At 37.9% G+C, this 18,439-nt stretch overlaps 2 protein-coding genes across 2 annotated transcripts; both read right to left on the bottom strand.

Annotated features, from left to right (window-relative positions):
* Positions 1-6,335: 6,335 nt before the first annotated feature.
* Positions 6,336-8,772, bottom strand: LOC122076444 (probable myosin-binding protein 5). The gene is made up of 3 exons (XM_042641744.1): positions 7,727-8,772; positions 6,743-7,642; positions 6,336-6,668 (listed from the first exon to the last, which is right to left on the bottom strand). Exons 1-3 carry the CDS (start codon positions 8,469-8,471, stop codon positions 6,460-6,462), a joined length of 1,854 nt encoding a protein of 617 aa, XP_042497678.1. The 5' UTR covers positions 8,472-8,772; the 3' UTR covers positions 6,336-6,459.
* Positions 8,773-10,783: 2,011 nt separating this feature from the next.
* On the bottom strand, positions 10,784-18,439 carry LOC122075910 (polynucleotide 5'-hydroxyl-kinase NOL9). The gene is made up of 9 exons (XM_042641131.1): positions 18,153-18,439; positions 17,723-17,820; positions 17,592-17,625; positions 16,202-16,371; positions 15,845-16,028; positions 14,830-15,010; positions 14,199-14,310; positions 11,923-12,050; positions 10,784-11,098 (listed from the first exon to the last, which is right to left on the bottom strand). The coding sequence occupies exons 1-9, from the start codon at positions 18,359-18,361 to the stop codon at positions 11,045-11,047; spliced, it is 1,170 nt and encodes a 389-aa protein (XP_042497065.1). The 5' UTR covers positions 18,362-18,439; the 3' UTR covers positions 10,784-11,044.

Raw genomic sequence — 18,439 nt, 5'->3', positions numbered from 1 at the left:
CCAACTCTCAATCTCAACTCTCTATTTACTCGTTCTCCCTCTCTCTATCAACCTAACCTATTTTCATCATCAAACTTAAAGGTCGATATTGCTCGCATTGTGGGCATATACAACCATTTGGATTGTATGCTCAGAATAATTTCTCTGAAATATTAGTTTTATTTGATGATTATATAAATATTAAATTTGTATGGATTTGTTTCATGTTGATAATTTTGGATGATATAATTATTAACTGTTGACTGGTTGGATCTAGTAATGTGTAATAATAGGGTCATTATATTTTGTATGCCAGGAAAATGATTTTTTTTTCTCATAACCTTTAGGGATGGATTTTTCCGTCTCTAAGAGCATAAAAGCGTTCTTATTTGTGGTGGAACTTCTCTATAAAGTGGATATTATTCAAGACAGAAAAATTATATTTCAAATGATAAAGTATTTGAAAAAGCCTTTACTAATTGAGATGGAAGTAATCTGTCTTTGTAAGAAGGAAACTATTTAAGATAGTAAAAATCTGTCTCAAATGATAAAGTATTTAAAAATTCTTTTGTTAATTGAGACGGAAGTTATCTATCTCTATAAGAAGGACACTATTGATGGCAAAAATATCCTGTCTCAAATGAAATAGTTTTTTAATAGTTTACGATAGCAAGTAACCGTGAAAAATAAATTTCCTCTATAGAGATAGAAATATACTGTCACTAAATGACCCTGATGACACTATAAGTAGGACAGATTTTTCCATCGCTTTAGTCATTATTTGCAACGGAATATTCCTGTCTCGAAATCTGTCGCAATTGATCCCTTAGAGATGGAATTTTTTTTTTGTCTCGTAAATTATACAACGGCCGTTGTAACGACAAATGTGCGACAAAAATTTATACTGTCCCTAATAGGTATTAGCAACAATATTTTCGTATTTGCGACAAAAAATTTCCATCTCGAAAACCCCTTTTTCTTGTAGGGAATCTACGTTATAACAAATTTTAATTAAAAAATAGAAGATGGTTCTCCACATTGCAAGCGTGGGGAAGAATATGCACACTACATGAGTGAGTGTTCTTACAATGGTATCATCCATGTGTGTCCATATTTTCAGATCATGTGAGAAAATAATAATAATAAAAAATTATGTGGAGGAAAACCGTAGAATGGTAGCTTAGCAATCTTTTTCCCCTAAAAGAAAACCTAGGAATATTAATAGAAAACAAACACATCTCAATCGTGTGCCCCTGCACTAGCATCAGGTCAATGAAGGGGTGCACAGGAATATCCAACGGGAAGGATGGATTGATCATTTCACCACCTTGTGTGTAGGTGCCCGGGGAAAGTAAACAGGCAACATTCCTAAATTTTAAGTAGGGAAATAAAAAATCATAGTAAAATTTAGTTGTCACACGTGATATTTCATTTTATTTTTATATACCATGCACAAATCAAATTTCTGGTTAAAATGAAGTTAAGGGAGAAAAAAATAAAAACAGTTTCTTTGGAATGCACAAACACCAATTACTTAAGGTCTCAACTTTCTTCCCTTCCTTGGCAAGTACCACTTCTAATCTTCAATAGACTTCACAAATCCTCTTTGGCATTCAATATAGTTTCAAATTTTAATGCACCCAAAGAAAGAAGTTGAAATGATTCATTGCAATCTCGAATCGGCCTAATGCATAGACTTAGCTTCACTTTCAAAATCTGGACTGAGGAGGTGGGATCATATCTTACTTTCAATCCCAATGTGTTCTTCACGTTCTTATGAGAAAATTCACTACTTGAATCATCTAATTTGACCCTAAAATGACCAAGTTATGTCAAATCCCGCATACAAGGGTATTTCAATAAACATGAGGCACTTTTGAGACACATGGCACTCCATTAGTGGTTGATGAAATATATTGAGTTGGCATCTTTCATATTAGCCGTTGGATGGTCTTAAGAAACGTAGGATTCACAATATTATAAAGCATAGAATCTTCATCCTTTTGCATCTCATACCAAATAAGATCATTTTAAATGGAATATTTAAAACTTGAATTATGCACATGCCAAACAGATTCACTTAAATAACTCAGTGTAGCATTGCACACTGAATCTCCATATACTAATCCAATGACATGCTTGGCAGAAGGATCTAGCAGAAATTGAACCCACTCATTGACCTAAGCTTTGCAAATGGAATCTTGCACGAATGCTGCCCATCCTATGCCTATAAACACTGTTTCAGATGTTTTCTGCTTCAAGACAAAAGCAAATCCTACCGAGAGGAGATGGATTTTTAACATTTTCAAAGCCTTGTTGGAGCCAATAGTCGAACACCTCCAAGACAACATTTGAGCCTTATTGATAGTATATGCACAAGCGATGAAGCTACCTCTCCTTTGCCAAAAAAAAAATGATGAAGTTGTCTCTCATGGGCTGCAGTTGCACGAGCAGCACACGTATACCATGTCAACTCAAAGCCTTGTGAGCATGTGTGTGGCAGCCATGTATGACTGCTTGCCTCGGCCATTACCCACACCAAAAGCCATTTACCGCATGCCTTTTCGATCCATTGTCGAATGCCATGTGCACCTTTGGCTGCCATCTATTAGACAGGCCATGCCACACCACCCAATTCTCTTGCCAGATCAGCGAATTAAATATAGCCAGCTCATACTTATGCTCTGTTAAGTATTGGAACTACATTATATTGCTTGACTTGAGAAGATTACAACCTAGTGGTCTATACATATGGCCTAGATAGGAATCCACATGATTGGAAACTCTATCTGATAAGGAGATCTAATAGGAGTAGTTATATTAGAATACAAACTCTATGAGAGGATAGGGTTTGATATCATATGGAACTCTAGTGAGGCAGGAGTCTTAATAGGATGTAGAGATTGGCAATCAGTGGGACTCCTACAAAATAAGAGAAGATAGGCTAGCATAGGAGGTGATAATGTCCGAGACAGAGTGGAACTCAAACTCTTACTGATACACCCCCTCAAGGTGAGGATTTGACCGCTCGAATCCATAGCTTGTCTTAGAGGGAAGAAAATCATGCCTGGCGGAGGGCCTTCATTAGAATATGCAAAGGATAGGGCCTCCTTAGTGTGGGAGGCAATTAAGAGACTCATTATTGAGGCATCTTGTTCACGCCAAACTTTAGCTGGAGTAGCATCCTGAGGGCAACTTTGATCATCAAGTACATAATCATATGAGTTGAGGGCTTTTATTATTGAGGCGTCCTATTCACACCAAACTTTAGCTGGAGTAGAATCCTGAGGGCAATGGAGATTGCCTAGAACATAATCATATAGTGATTGAAGCGTCTTTTTCATGCCACAATGTAACTTGAATAGTATCGTGAGGGTACTGTTGGTCGCCAAGAACATAGTCAAATAACCTAAAAAAAAAAAGGAGTACCAAGAGAAAAGAGAAGAAAGGGAAGAATAAAAGAAAATTTAGTTCAGGTTGATGCTCATTGGAGCTTTCAATTAGATCATTAATGGGAGTAGGGTTGGCCATAATAGTATGAAAAAGGCCACAGGACAGCAAGAGATAATGTAGAAGAGAAAAGAAAATTTTGGTTTAGGGGTGAGGCTCATTGGAGCGTTTGACTCTTGAATGACAACAAACTCGTTGGAGCTTTTGAGACAAGTAAGTATATTTGTATTAGAGGCGGTAGTAGTGATTGATGGTGGTGGATTGGTAGACATCATGGAGATAAGAGGGATTAACTAGAACAATGGAAGAAGAAAGTAGTAGCAACTAGCGGCAATGGGTAGTGGAGATAACTGAGAAGAGAAAAAAAAAAATATTGGGATCAATGGGCGTTGGCCCTAGGCGCTCTGATACCATGTTAAGTATTGGAACTACATTGTATTGCTTGACTTGAGAAGATTACAACCTAGTGGTCTATATATATGGCCTAGATAGGAATCCACATGATTGGAAACTCTATCTGATAAGGAGATCTAATAGGAGTAGTTATATTAGAATACAAACTCTATGAGAGGATAGGGTTTGATATCATATGGAACTCTAGTGAGGCAGGAGTCTTAATAGGATGTAGAGATTGGCAATCAATGGGACTCCTACAAAATAAGAGAAGATAGGCTAGCATAGGAGGTGATAATGTCCGAGACAGAGTGGAACTCAAACTCTTGCTGATAGGTTGTGGGGGTGAACAAGGCAACGAGTGAGGTGGTGGAAAGTTAGGTTGGCGGGGAAGGGGGGAGAGCAAGCAACGGGAGGTGAGAGTTCTATGAGCAGCGGGAGAGGAGGCGGAGGGCAAGATGGGGGAAAGGCAGCCAGAGGTTAGGGTTTGCACGATGGAGCAGCGGCAAAGGTCGCAATTGGGTCTTGATGGCGTAGGAGAGAGATGTGCCGGGTGCCGCACAGTTGAGGGAAAGACAATTGCACATTGGCACTCACGAAAAATTGAACCATTGGAATTTAGCAAAAGAAAAAAATTTGCATCCGACGGTTGATAAGATACTGGCGTGGGAGATTCTATTCTACCCATATGTTCAGAGAACCTTTTCCCAGTGTACGTTCTTTTTCTTTTTTTCTTTTTTTTGATGAAAATTCCCAGCGTATGTTCGCTTCACTAAATTCTTAGTTCTTGAAGGGTTTCTTTTGCATGATGAGAATGTGTGATCTGTTTCTATAGATTGGGATAAGGCCGGTTTTGTTCCCCTTTACTCTTCTTTATATTATAATCATTTAAATAGGTTAACTGATAGATCTCAAATTTAAAACTTTTTAGTACTCATAATATTGATAACCCTCTTTTCTCTACTACAGAGATGATCCAAAGTGTCGGTTAGGAAGTTGTCTATCATCCCTTTTGAAATTATCCTATTTTGGTTTGTGCTTGTGCTACTAACCAATTGCGAGCAAAATCAGGTTAGACTCTTGGCACTCTTCTCCATAGTTGGTTTCAGGTCATCAAATTCGGTCTTGAAACAACTAAGAAGCAAGTGGAGGCTGAAGTAGTGGGAATTCTGAAGGCCTACGATTAGCATCAAGGATGGAATATCAAGGAATATATTCATCGAAGAATGGAATGTAGTATCTTGGCCCTAAATACAAAGAATGGAAGTCTAAAATTATTTAACCTTCTCAAAATACGTTTCAAGTGCCACAGGCAGAGGCTAAAACAAAATTATCAGTTGAAACCACCCATGAACTAAAATCAGAAGGCAGCAAAGATACATATGGCGAGGGTTCCCTAAAAGGCAATGTGGCCCCTACACCAGCACAAGGGGCCAATGGTAGTGCTTAGTGCATGTGGAAGCATCAACAGGGATGGGATTTCCGCCTTTCATGAGGGGTAGGGTGGGCATTTCATCCCACTTTGTGTCTGAGCTTAGGAGCCCCGCTGCCTTTTAGGCTTCTTTTTCCATATATACCACATAAAAGTAACTCAGCATAGTCCAGATCAATCAGATATGATTTACACATAGCATTAGAGTAGGCCTAAACCATATCCTGTTTCATTTTAACCAGGCAAATTATTTCACATACACGAAGTGTGTCCAAGCTGGAGAAATATAAATTTTAAATTTTAAAATGAACGAAAAGGTAAATATCTTCTAATTGAGATCAAGGTTTGAAATTACAGTATTGATGGGAATATAAATAGATTATTTATGAATGCACAATGGACATGAACGGGTACAGTTCAATCCAGCAGAAAATTTGAGGTGCACATGCAGAACTTTTTGGAAGTGTACTCATGGAAAACAGCATTTATGTTGGAGCTTATTTAACTGTAAACAAAACATGAGCAATTCAAGTTGTACTTTAGATGCCTATGTCTTTGAAGTATTTAGTGAATGGATCAAAAGTAGATTCAATCCTAAATGACTAGCCACCTTACCACCAAATCCAAGAATGGGATGACTAACCACCTTGCATTAATTGTTTATTGCAAGTGCTCATCCAATAAAATTTTCAGGTAAGTAAAAAAAAAATCAGTTAAGTTGTTCATGATAATCCCCATGGCCAAAAGGTTCATCATGATTCACTTCTGTCTTTTCTTTCCATTTCTTTCATTCAACTCGGCCAATTGTTTGTCACTGCTGGTCCCAAGCCTGGGTAAAGGAGGAGCATTGGGCACATCACATCAGCTTCCAAGCATTCAAGAACGAAGGGAGTGGGGGGGGTGTTGGGGGGGACCTTGGATCCTAGAAATTCTTTCCTGACCATTGAGTGGATGGCAGAACAGGATTCACATAGCAAACCCAAGTAGCTTGAGAAGGCTCAGTGATTTATGAGTTCTTTTTTCCTTTTTAAGGCTGGTGAAGGATCTCCCATTAGCTAATAATTAATAAGAATGGAACATATCAGTAGATAATTGATCAAACTTTTTATTTCTTTCCCTTTATCTAGTTCAACAGGCATTGACTTTATCTAGCAAAAGAGGCACCCTGAAGTGCTTACCATCTAAATGAATTAGGTGAAACAATCTCAAGTGGTAACACCATCCAAGGGCATCTTCTTTTCACATCGAAGCTTCCAAAGATGTAGAGCTATCTCTCTCAGAAGTTGGGTTCCTTCACCACCTTTGTGGAGTGACTGCACAGCATGCTTTAAGAATTCTTTATCTGCCTCAATGGCTTCCAACTTCTCACTGAGACGAGATATTTCTTTGGTTATGATGTTGCTACTCAAGTCTCCTGCAATGACAGAAATTCATTTGATCCTATGATGTTTAAGGGATAAAAGCAACAAGAAAACTTCATGATTTTACCTTTGTCTTCCTCATTGAGATTATCTATGTTAGAACTAGGAAGCAAGTTGTCCCCATCATTCCGGGGTAGGTGAATCCTCTTCTCCAGCATTTGCAACCGATCCAAAAAATATGATTTCTCTTCTTCAAAATCTAACAATGATTCATCAAGAAGTACCCATCCATTTGCTTCTAGTGGTGGTCTACTTTGATCTGAATTGTGTTGTTGTTCACCATAATTTGCCTCTTCATCAATATTAGCAGGAGGGTTACCACATTCAGAATATGCACTAACAGATGATTCAGGCTGAGACTTAAACTGATGGGAATCTTCATCAGCAAGTTCTCTGTCGCTATCGACACCAGATGCCTCTCCATGTTCTGACCTTCCCCTGCGATTCTCTAAATGTGCCTCCAAAACCTTTATTTCCTGTCCTCTCTTGATAAGAATTTCCTTCATAACTTGCAAGGCCTCTTGATCATACTCTGCCTGCTCTTCCATCATTCTCTGATACTGCAAGGCCTCCATCTGCACAGCTGCCTTTTCTGCCTGCAACCTGGTGATCATGGCCATTGCCTGATTCGCAGCAATGGCAGAAGCACTTCTTTCTTCATCCAGTTCCATGTACAAAGTTATCAAAGATTTGCGGTCCAGTCGAACTTGTCTCTTCAAACGATGCAAAACGGTTTCACCATCTACTTCAATTGTGCCACATCCTTCAACAAACTCTGTACTCATATCTGGTTTTTCCATTGCAGACCTCCTGGGAAGCCTATGAAGCCACCTAGGGGAGTTGGTTGCGGATTCAGTTAAGGTGATTGCCGACAACCTGCTTCCTTTAGTAAAAGTAGGTGTCTTGCAAGCGTCCTCATTCAATTCATCCAGCAATGGTACAAGTGCAGCTTTGACATCTTCTCTAACTGTTACATAAAATCCAACCAAAAAATGAATAACAATGAAATGTAGTTGTGGTAAAGCCAATAAATACAACACAATAAACTCACGTTGATTCTTTGAAGTTAGTAAGGTTGGCCCATCCTCATCCTCGGGAACCCCTGATTCAGTGTATCGAATGAGGGGCAATGGATCAGAACCCCGAGATTCTTCTGGTTTTGTCTTCACTAGTAATCCACGGGGAGATGGTGCAGGAGCTTGGGGGAAATGGGTCATGTTTGGTGGCAAATTCTGAACCAGTCCCTGAGGAAGTGAACTCCTAATCCTCAGTGGTTCCCCACAACAAGAACACCGGTGAATGCTGCTCTTGTCAAACTGCAACATGTCCATCTTCCCGCCAGCCGGCAATCTCAGATGAATTTTATGATCATCTTCAACAGAGCATTCAAGATCTTTACCCAAGATTCCCACCAGAGATCTATAGGTGTCGCAATCGGATTTGTCTTCGGTCGCGAAAGAAAGAAGACAACCCTCGCACATCCTTCTGATATCAGCTAACTTCTGGTGAACATGACAATATGCAAGGGACGACACATCCTTCCTGTGAGTTACACAGATAGAATCATTGTAATAAAAATTAGGATCCCTGTGAACCAGAACATGATCGATCCTCGTGCAGAGCAAGCATGGGATTTTCAGTTCGAAGAAGCGGGCAAATTCATTGGCAGCAAAAGCAATCAGGCCGTCGATAAACAACATAACTATCAATACCCATTCAAGAAGAGTGTGAATCAAGAAGTATGGGAATTTCCCATACTTCTGTTCGATGAATTGCTTGAGTGATCTCTTTGCCATGACTTTGGTTCAGAAGAAAAGAAGTACAAATCCAACAAAACGAAATTCAAAATCTTTCCTTTGGTGAAGAATGTTTAGAAATCAAAGAAGCAGAAAAATGGAAATGAGATAAGATTCAGATGAAGTAGATAGATTATGATTGTTCAAATTAGAAAGAAGATCATGATCTTGGTGCGAATAACCGAACCGAGATCATGATCTCTCTGGAGAGGGGGAAGCGAGGGAAGGAGAAAGAGAGGGAGGGAATTAATCCGATATTAGGTCTCATTGTCGTTTGGTTATTATCTAGTGGCGCCTTGGCGGAAACATACCTGAAATAACGGTCGATTTTGCGTTCAACGACCACAAGAAAAATGGTTTTTCCCCTCGCACGTCCGCACGAACCCTCCCAAAATAAATTCCTTGTGAATTGTGATCATGCTTTTTTTGGTATTTTACTTGGATTTTCATAAAATGGTTTAAAATATGGAATACGATCGGTCTAAGAGTTGCCGATTTGGATTGGTCGTGATAGATTTGGCCAATTTCGACCAATTCTGTTCTGTTTCCGACCGATTCAAATCGGAATCGGCACTGATCAATTTGATCCCCAATTACGCCCATTTCTAGTTTTGGTGCATCCGGTTGGTCCTGTCGGTATCGATTTCTAATAAAAAAACCACTACTGATCTGATAACCCGATCGGTCTTTTAGTTTGGCCTTCATTTTGACACCCTAGAGGTAGTAGCCGAATTTCACAGGTACTTCTTCAAAGGGATCATCCATCCATCCAATGGTTAATCTGTCAAATTACCAATTCATATGATTGAAAAATAAAGGACTGATGTGAAAATTTTTGGGTATTTACCTCCTCCTTTTGATTAACCATTTCAAAGTATACTCAATTAACAAATTAGTAATGCAGCTGTAATTGCCTCGCGTATATGAGAACTGAGAAGAGTACTAACTTTTAGGCTATGTTTGGTAGTCAAGAGAAGAAAAGAAAAAAAAAAATATATATATATATATATATATATATTGTAGAAGAGGAGAAAAAGAAAAAAAAAAAAAAAAAAAGTTTTTATATTTTCTCATGTTTCCTTGTGTTTTTGACAAGATTTTTTTTTTTTCCAACAAGAGAAAACTTCACAATCCCCAACCGGAATTTTGAAAGTCAAAAACTGAATCTTCACTTGGATGAAAGCATGCCAAGCACAAAGAAAAAATTTTAAACCGAGAAAAACCTTACTTTTCTTTTCCTCTCGGCTACCAAACATAAATAATACTCGTCGACTTTACAAGTTAACTAGGGCAGCCCTCAGACCTCATTTCTGGTGTTTGGTTGTGAAGGAAATACAGATATTTTCCTTCACTTTCCTTCTCTTTACTTTCCTTTCAAGCAATCTGAGCCTTAAAGGTAAGCCCCCACACACCCCCCCCCCCCAAAAAAAAAAAATAACGGACAGAAAATAGGCAGCTTTCATGTGAACTTGGTCTGATGCCAAACCCAACACCAACAGTTCCATAACATAAAAAACGTTTAAACCTTGAATTGTATCTGGAATCTGGATACACCTCCAATGCCCATGTTCGAGATTTACAGTGAAGCAACTATTTACATTGAGATCAGTAGAGTTCAATGTTGGCTGGAGGGAGAAAATCTTAAAAGATATGTGAATGATGAGAACCTGCATAAGCAGCTTCACTGAATCCAGAATGATGTCACATGTGGATATATCTTGAAGATTGTTCAAGGTCAAAAAAATATCTTGGTGAAAATAAGATCAATAAGCGGCATCTATATTGATTGCAATCAACCCCAAAATACCCTGCTCATCATTTAGAAACTTATGACCCAAGTCCCTAATGCAAAATGGTAATGGATGAAAATGTTAAAAACAGAATCCCCATTTACAATGGACAAAGAAGGAAACATGCAGGGAGAGAATCAGTATTCATGTCTGCACTGAACTGTATCATAGTTATTTAATTCCTAATTGGAGACAACCTACCTATAAGCCATGCATCTAGATGGACCTAAAAAATTTCTGGTGTTGCAACGTTCATTGATTTGGCCAACAGCAATCTTTAGCGAGAAAAAGGAGCAGTCACGATCAATTTCAAGAGAACAAGGCCCTGTGTCTTTTCGAATTAACCTCCATGCAATCAATCTATGTGCTGTTCAATCTCACAAAATGAACCAACTGGAGGGACAGAAACACAAGTACATGCATTCAGCACATTGACCTGGCTGTTGATGACTACATGCTTGTTCCATAATCCCAGGGTTGGTTCATGATATTGGCACATTAAATCAATGCTAGACACTGACATTATAGAAGCATCTTCTCTGATTTAAGCAAAACACCCATCCAAAAATGGCGGTTCTCCGTGGCAGTTTTGAGATTCTTTTGATAGAGCACTTGTATAAAAAATAAGTGTATATATAGTCCCCTAAATAATAAATAAAATGAAAAACATCCTACAATTATGAATGATACTTTCCAATTACTTGAAGATTTCAGTCAACACCACCCATAAAGAGATCAGAGATATGCCTGCACACTTGGCACCAGTACAGCTATTCAGGAGATCTAATTTGTCGGCAGCACATTTGCTGACATATAAGGTGACGCACATCCTTGTACCTGAAGAGAAGCAGATGAGCAAAAGAGACGGAAAAGGTATTAAATATAAAATATAAGATCATATGCAGCAAAAACTGAATTAACTGAAACTTCCGAAGATAAATACTAGCTACCATCTAGCCATATGACTATCCACTTGCTGGATATTATCTAATAGCGTCCAATGTGGAACCTTGACCTGGAGAACTTGCGGTAAGATCTGGCAAATTTGGTCAAGGGCCCTAATCTCCCTCCTCCTTTTGTACGCTTTACCATCTATAGACTAGAGATTATTTAACAAACATTTCCTAAACAAGCAACAATATGATCGATACAAGAAAGGGAACCAGCCAATCGTCCACCTGCACTGCAGACATGTGCAAGGGGGTCCATGACTCACTATTTGAGAGTACTCAGAGAAAATATGGTAGGCCAGAATCAATTGCATCGAATAACTACGAATCTTTAACTAGGAACACTGCACAGGTTAATTCTATTCCCAATAAAAGTCCACATCCTCTGTCCCAGTGTCTCTTTCCTCCCCATTCTTGTAATAGCGAAAAGCATCCCAATTTTAGCACAAGTTGCTTTCTCCCAACTCATGAATGATGATAGAGTGGGATAGAAACCTTGGGAGAGAGGATCATGTGGAACAAATCAAGAGAAGATAGAAATTTCCATATCAAGTATACCACATATTTCCTCACATGTATGCAGATATGCAACAACAAACACAAATCAAGCGTGAAATATTAATTTCTTAGTCAGTAGATACAAGCATTACAAGGTTCATAAGGAAAACAACCAAGAACTTAAAGGAGATAAACATTATAAAGGTTACATACCTGCAGAAGACAAGTCGGAATTTGAATAAAACCCTGTAGAAAAAGATCGACCTTTTTCAGATTGCACCTCGGAACAGGTGTAATCACATAGAATAGATCTTTCGAGATATCAATGCCTCTAACAATCCCTGATTCAACAAAGCATTATGTAAATGGATAATTTAAGATTAAGATTCAAAATCATCACCATTCTTCAGCATTTACATTGAGATAAAGAGGAAAGCTCAAAAAGGAAGAAAGTGGGAGGAAAACGAAGAGAAAATGTAAATGAGAGCTAAAAAATTATCTAGGCCCAACATCTTTGAAGAAAATTATTTCATAGTCAGAAAGATTAACATCAATATGTTTCAAGACTCTCAAACTCACAAATATTCTTCTATAGCATTATATCTGGCAGTCATTGCTGGTGATCGAATGCAAACTCATACTGATTCATTTGCTAGAAAATAATAGTGAACATATACAATGTCTTAGGATCCTTAAGCTTTAAAACTCACCCTTTTAAGTTGAATAATGTTAGACATGTATGAAGGACTTAACACTTTTGACAGTTACTCTGAGCTAAATAATAGTTTGGCAACAGCAATGAGAAATAAAGTCGCCATATGAATGAACAAATTAAATCTATTACTGTATTTGCAATTAGAAGCTCAAATGGCAGAGATTCAACTTTTTAAGATTTTTTTTTTCTTTTAAAAATTGATGGCAAAACAGAGCATCATTAGGATGATCCACCAATATGCATTCTGTAAATAGCTGGTGGATGTGTTAAGTAACTCTGTTAAAACAACTCATTCATGCAAGGCAGTTGTGATGTTGACACTCATAAAACTTCAAAGGAAGAGTTAATAAAAGAACAGCACGTAAATATCATTATATTGAATTTTAATCTTTCTTTATGATGTATGGATTGCTACTCTGACATTGTAAATTCACAGATTGTCATGCTCTTCTGTTGTCCCTACCCAGTACACATGATGCGGATAAATTACAAAAGCGGGCTTATTGCAGAGGAAATAAGCCTTGGATTGGGTCTTATACATGTTGGGCCTTTGGTACAATGGGTTTTCATAGTAAATTGCCACTTTAATAAGACTAAAATATGGGTAGGAGTTCGAAGTACGATTAGTAAAGTAGAGTTAGTTTAGTCCAAATTTTTGGTTATATTTAAGTCTTTTTATGTTGAAACTTAGCTTGATTTTGAGTCCATATTACATTCTAAGCCTATGTTCTGTTTTTAGAGACCTAGTTTGAGTAAGAGTTTCAAATACTAGTTTGTTTTGACTATGTCCAAGTACTAGTTTCAATTCCAAGTCAGTTCAGGACTGTTGGACAGTCATTTTATGATATTTATATGCAGATGTAGTGACCTATGGCCTCAGACACGAGTTTATGACATAGTCTTCAGTTCTGAAACTTTGGCTGTGGTAGATTCAGTAGTTGCAGGCTTGCAGCTGTGAATTTAGTAGTGTGCTTGGCGGATTTAGGTGGAATTCTAGCCTGGCTATCTCCTCTATATCAAGATCGAAGGTTGATTCTATCAGCTTCCATACCCTGCAGCACCCCTCTGCTCAGTATATCCTATTAGTTTCTCATGAATTTATCAATTACTACTCTGTTTTGCTTCAAAATCTGAATTCTAGTTGGTCATCTGTTCCCTGAAATTTTGATCTATTCTTTTGAGTTTGGGTTTCTGGAACCTTAGCTCCTAGACTGCTATTTAGTAATCCTACTAGCATAGTAGCATTGTGACTTCTCTGCAGATCCCTACTCTCTCATCAGAATTCTATCAAATTCTGCAGGGCTATTCTTCTATTATATAGACCACTCGACTAAGTTACTGGACTGTTCTGAGCTCTCAGGTTTGAAATATAAACAAACTTTCTCCACATTCTCACGTTATCGTCTATATTCTATGTCCTGTGATCCTATCAATACTATTATCTCACCGGATTTTTCTGGCTCAGAATTAGTTTACATTAACACACCATGAAATAGTATTGCACATTGGTTCTTTTCATGTATGCTTCATCCTTTCCTATGACAATATGGAAACCAAAAATTTGTAAAAATGATGCCCCTCTTTACAAGCTCCATCGACACATATAGACAGCTAATGCTTTTGTAAAATTCTATAAAGTGTATTCAGTATAGAGAAACAAACTGGCATAACAACTGATTAGATGATCTAAGCAGATATTTGGAAGAGATCCATAGAAGGAAAAGCAAGCACAAATGTGTAGGAAAGAAAGTTTTTATATGAGAACAGGACCTACCAAGACCAACACACTGAGGTATGCAAGGCTCAGATTCTGAAGACTTTTCAGAACTAACAGCCAGACCAACAATGGTAGCATTCAGACTCCGGAAGATTTCACTGCTTGGGACCTAGCATAAAAGCTTGTCATATTAGAAACTAAAACATTAAAAGCATAGGCTGACAAGTTACCTTTTAAAAGAATATCACTTGGGAAGCAAAAAATCCATTCATGAGCATGCACCATGCACACAGGAAGGGCTTTTGAATAAATTTCAATAGCACATTATAGGATAGAAAGGTTAGATTCAGTCAAGTATACAAGTTGAGTGGCTTTTGAGCCTTCAAGGAACAAAAGTTTGGAGAACCCAGTTATGACGCAAAAAAGCATAAGTCAACTCCAACTATCTTTGTATGAGGCCGAAAAAAGGGAATACTAGAGAAAGTGAAACCAAGGTCCTGGGTCTTCCAGCCTTTGTAATTACAATGGTAAGAAAATTTATCTCTCCCCCCCCCCCTTTTATTTAGGAAAAGGATCTTAAATGTGTCCAAAACAATAAGATAATTAAGGACCCATACATTGGTAGAAATAAACTATAAAATATTCCACTAATTATGTTATGGCATTTCATATAGTATAGTGGCCCAACCTGGCAATGGAGATGTCTAACTTTGATACTTGAAATAGGGACTTCATACGGAGGATGAGAAGCCAAGGCACGAGAAAGTTCCTTGAATGTGGTGATATGCGCATCACTAGGAAAGCATTGTCTGAAAAAAGCAATGATTCGCATATCCCGCATAAGACGTGCATCCTTCTGTACCAACACCCTATAGAGCGAAAGAGACAAAATGGTTCAAGGAAACAAAGAAGTAATTGGTAACTAGTTATAGAGAATTTCAAATCTTCTCAAAAAGAAAGCATATTGACATGTTTTATGTATGTTGCTCAATATCAGTGTGTATAAGTATGATTTAACACCTAGTCATCGGGATCCATATTGATTGATAGATAAACACAAGGATCAAGAGATAAGGAGCTGGGATTGAATCAGTTCAAATCTATCTGATCTGGATCAGACAGTCCAAACAGTGGTTCTCTCTGATCAAGCCTAGTAAGTCCTGACTCTGATACAGATCAGGCGATCCAGATAAGGAACAGTAAATCCTTGAGAACTAGGATTGATACTGACTCAAGATACCGATCAGTAATCCCGATAAGGATCAGCCAATCCTTAAGAACTTAAGATTGATTTATAATTATCACTAGAAATTCCGAAGAAAAAATTGGCTCCAAGTCCCATATCAAAGCACACACAAAAAAAAAGGATTCGATTCTCAACCACTCTATCAACCATGTTGTAAAACTGTCCTTAACAAATACGGAAACAGAAAATATTAATAAATCATATTATTTGCTTTTACATCAACCTTGTCACTGTCTACTTCTTGACATATAAAATATTAAAATGGCTTTCGAATTTCAGGTGGAACAGGCAGATGTAGACTTCTCTATTTTAATCATAAACCAATGAAATCTTGCACTTGTAATCGAAGAAAAGATTCAAAACAAATAATTAAGCAGATTCAATCACCCTGCTCATCCATCAAGCAACATTGGAACAACAATGGCCAAAGCACACGTGAAGACTTTTAAGAACTTACGATCTATTAAAAGAGTCTTGCCGCGCTGAACTGATCTCAATCAAATTAACCATCTCCTCACTATCAGCATCTAACCAGAATGCCCCAGTTGGTAAATTCTTACTTTCAGCAGAGATTCGTATCTGGACCACATGGCTAGGAGCAATATATTTCAACATCTCCACCAAAATTTCATAGCCAATACCTGTAAACAAGAGCAATTACAATATGATCATGAGGCTAGTTTAGTAGAGCCATTCATGAAAACAAATGAAGCCCAATTAAGAAGCAATGTAATCCAATGGACTTAGTCCAAAATTTACACATTGAAAAATTAAATAAAATAGAAATAAAACAACCCCCATAACTGGAGCATACCTTTCACCCATCCAGGGGTATTAATAACAAGAGGCAACTGAGTTTTTTCGGGACTGCCCATCTCATCCGATGTATAATACTTCATACGAAAGTAATCGTAAAGGGAGAATATAAAATTCAAATAAGCTTTGGGATCCCTTTTTGAAGAAATATCACCAAAGAAAATGCACCTAAAAAATAGAAAATAAACTTTTAGTTACCATTTTTTGGTGCTTCTATAAATCTCTGCAATGAAATGAGGCTCAAGCACACAGAATGCATAATCTGTGACCTAAAGGCCCCACATTTTTTTTTTTTTTTTTTTTTTTTTTGGGGGGGGGGTGGTGGGGGGGGTGGGGTCATTTAGAACAAACCAAGATGGAATGACCAACATATGGCAAGCAACAGATAACTTGTAACAATTCCAAAAAAAACTCCTTTCAAGACTACTTCTGAATATTCACATAAGAATGTCACAATAAACAAATAAGAAGTACAATAAAATTCATATAAGATGCTACTCCCGTTTCTCTAACCCCACCCTTGGAAAGGTGGTTACAAGACAGGCCATTAATCATATCAAGGGCTAATTCTAGATACAGCCATTTTCTCTGAGAAACCTCAAGCCACATCACATGTTCAATTTCAGCATGATCTAATCAAATATTGAATTCCAACATCTTACCCTTTTGGAGGTACCTGAGGCCCAATTTTCATGATGTTCATATATTTATGGGTTGTCTTATGCTATACCAAACTCCATGAGGCTAGGACGTAATTCCTCAATTATTTTCCCACCTATATATTCAGCAACAAAATACATTGTGGGCTACTGGGCTGGTAGAGCCTCAATTGATTGGGCCAATAACATGTAGGAACAACTTTACTTATGTGATGAAACATTTATTACCCACATGGATAAAAAACTTTATTTGTCAATGTGCATCACAATTTAACAACTTTAACAAGCGTGTTAGTCCGTGATCATGACCACATGAGAAGATGAAAATAAAAATGAAATGAAAATAAAATTGGGCATATAGATGCAGCCTAGACTTGTTTGTTTTTTCTTTCCCCCTCCCCATCCCCTATTTTAGAGTTCCTGAGAAACAATGCATAGGCAGTGAAAAATCACGGCATCAAACTATCAAGGTACAGTCAATCTTGAACATCAAAACTCCTCTGTCCCCTACATTAGCTGATAAGCCTTCCAACCAATCTGATCAGATCCAATAATGATCTCATTCAGATACATTCACACTGTCAAACTGCTAGCCAATTGCTATTCCTTTTTATCTTTATGCCTGATAATTCTTTTAGAAGATACATATAAGCAATAGCTTAGACACCACTGCACATACTATAATTGTAATCAAAACCTATAAAGCAATACATATTCGAAAGTTTGTACCTTTCAGGTGTTTTGAGACAGGGAATTGCCAAATCTGCCAATAATAAGCGTGATCAGAAACAGAAACAAATTGCGTGGCAGTTGTACACGTATTAAAAATAAAAATTACAATTTGCAATATAAATAGATACCTGGAGTTAATTTGTTAATGACAGTAAGTGAAAGACAGCCAGGAGGAGTAAACTCTGGCTGCCCAACATCTGTATCCAAATAAGCTACTTTCCTGTACCTGAGAGGGAAGAAAGGGGACATTAACTAATAAGCTACTTTTTCACAGCAAGGAGAATTTGGGAGGAGGGGATGAGAAATTTATCAAAGTTCAGACTATCGGACGAGACAATTTTGAACACAATGAGGCCAAGTAGCCTGGATGTCTATAAGAAAGCTTCAGATTATACTTTGATGGTAAAGGGGAAAAAAAAAAGTAATAAACAACACGGGGGAAACAAATATACAATCTGCCATTGTTAGATAAGAAGCACAAAACCGGTAAAAACTGAGCACTGGAAAAGGAAAAACAAGTTCAAAATCAACCGATGTAGACGGGGTTGTAATTAGAACCTCTGCAAAAAAGTATTAAGAAGATGGCGTGAGAAGGTGGTTTTGCCGCTATTTTTGGCGCCGCATATGAAAGCTATTGGAGGCGGTGAAGTGCTTGAATCGTAAGCAATGGAGTCCGCTGCTTCAGACCATGAATCTGGTATGAATATATTGGGAGATGGAGCTTCAATTTCTGTGATAGTGGACTTCGTCTCCCTCTGGTCGCCCATCTCTCTCTCTCGCTCGCTGGGCTACCCACAACGGCTGTCGCTCTTCAGTAAACGGAGTACTGAGTCTTAGGGGCCGTT

This window comes from Macadamia integrifolia, chromosome 4, assembly GCF_013358625.1.
Source record: "Macadamia integrifolia cultivar HAES 741 chromosome 4, SCU_Mint_v3, whole genome shotgun sequence".
NCBI lineage: Eukaryota > Viridiplantae > Streptophyta > Magnoliopsida > Proteales > Proteaceae > Macadamia > Macadamia integrifolia.
The sequence above is the reverse complement of the archived record's forward strand: the minus strand, read 5'-3'. Positions and strand labels throughout refer to the sequence as shown.

Excerpts from the sequence above, each read along its gene's own strand:
- LOC122076444 (XM_042641744.1), bottom strand. The coding sequence starts at position 8,471 with ATGGCAAAGAGATCACTCAAGCAATTCATCGAACAGAAGTATGGGAAA. Across the intron at positions 7,643-7,726 it reads ACTAACTTCAAAGAATCAAC|TTAGAGAAGATGTCAAAGCT; the intron begins GTGAGTTTATTG and ends TTTATGTAACAG. Across the intron at positions 6,669-6,742 it reads TCTCAATGAGGAAGACAAAG|GAGACTTGAGTAGCAACATC; the intron begins GTAAAATCATGA and ends CTGTCATTGCAG.
- LOC122075910 (XM_042641131.1), bottom strand. The coding sequence starts at position 18,361 with ATGGGCGACCAGAGGGAGACGAAGTCCACTATCACAGAAATTGAAGCT. Across the intron at positions 17,626-17,722 it reads CATTAACAAATTAACTCCAG|ATTTGGCAATTCCCTGTCTC; the intron begins GTATCTATTTAT and ends TATTATTGGCAG. Across the intron at positions 15,011-15,844 it reads CAAGACTCTTTTAATAGATC|GGTGTTGGTACAGAAGGATG; the intron begins GTAAGTTCTTAA and ends TTCGCTCTATAG.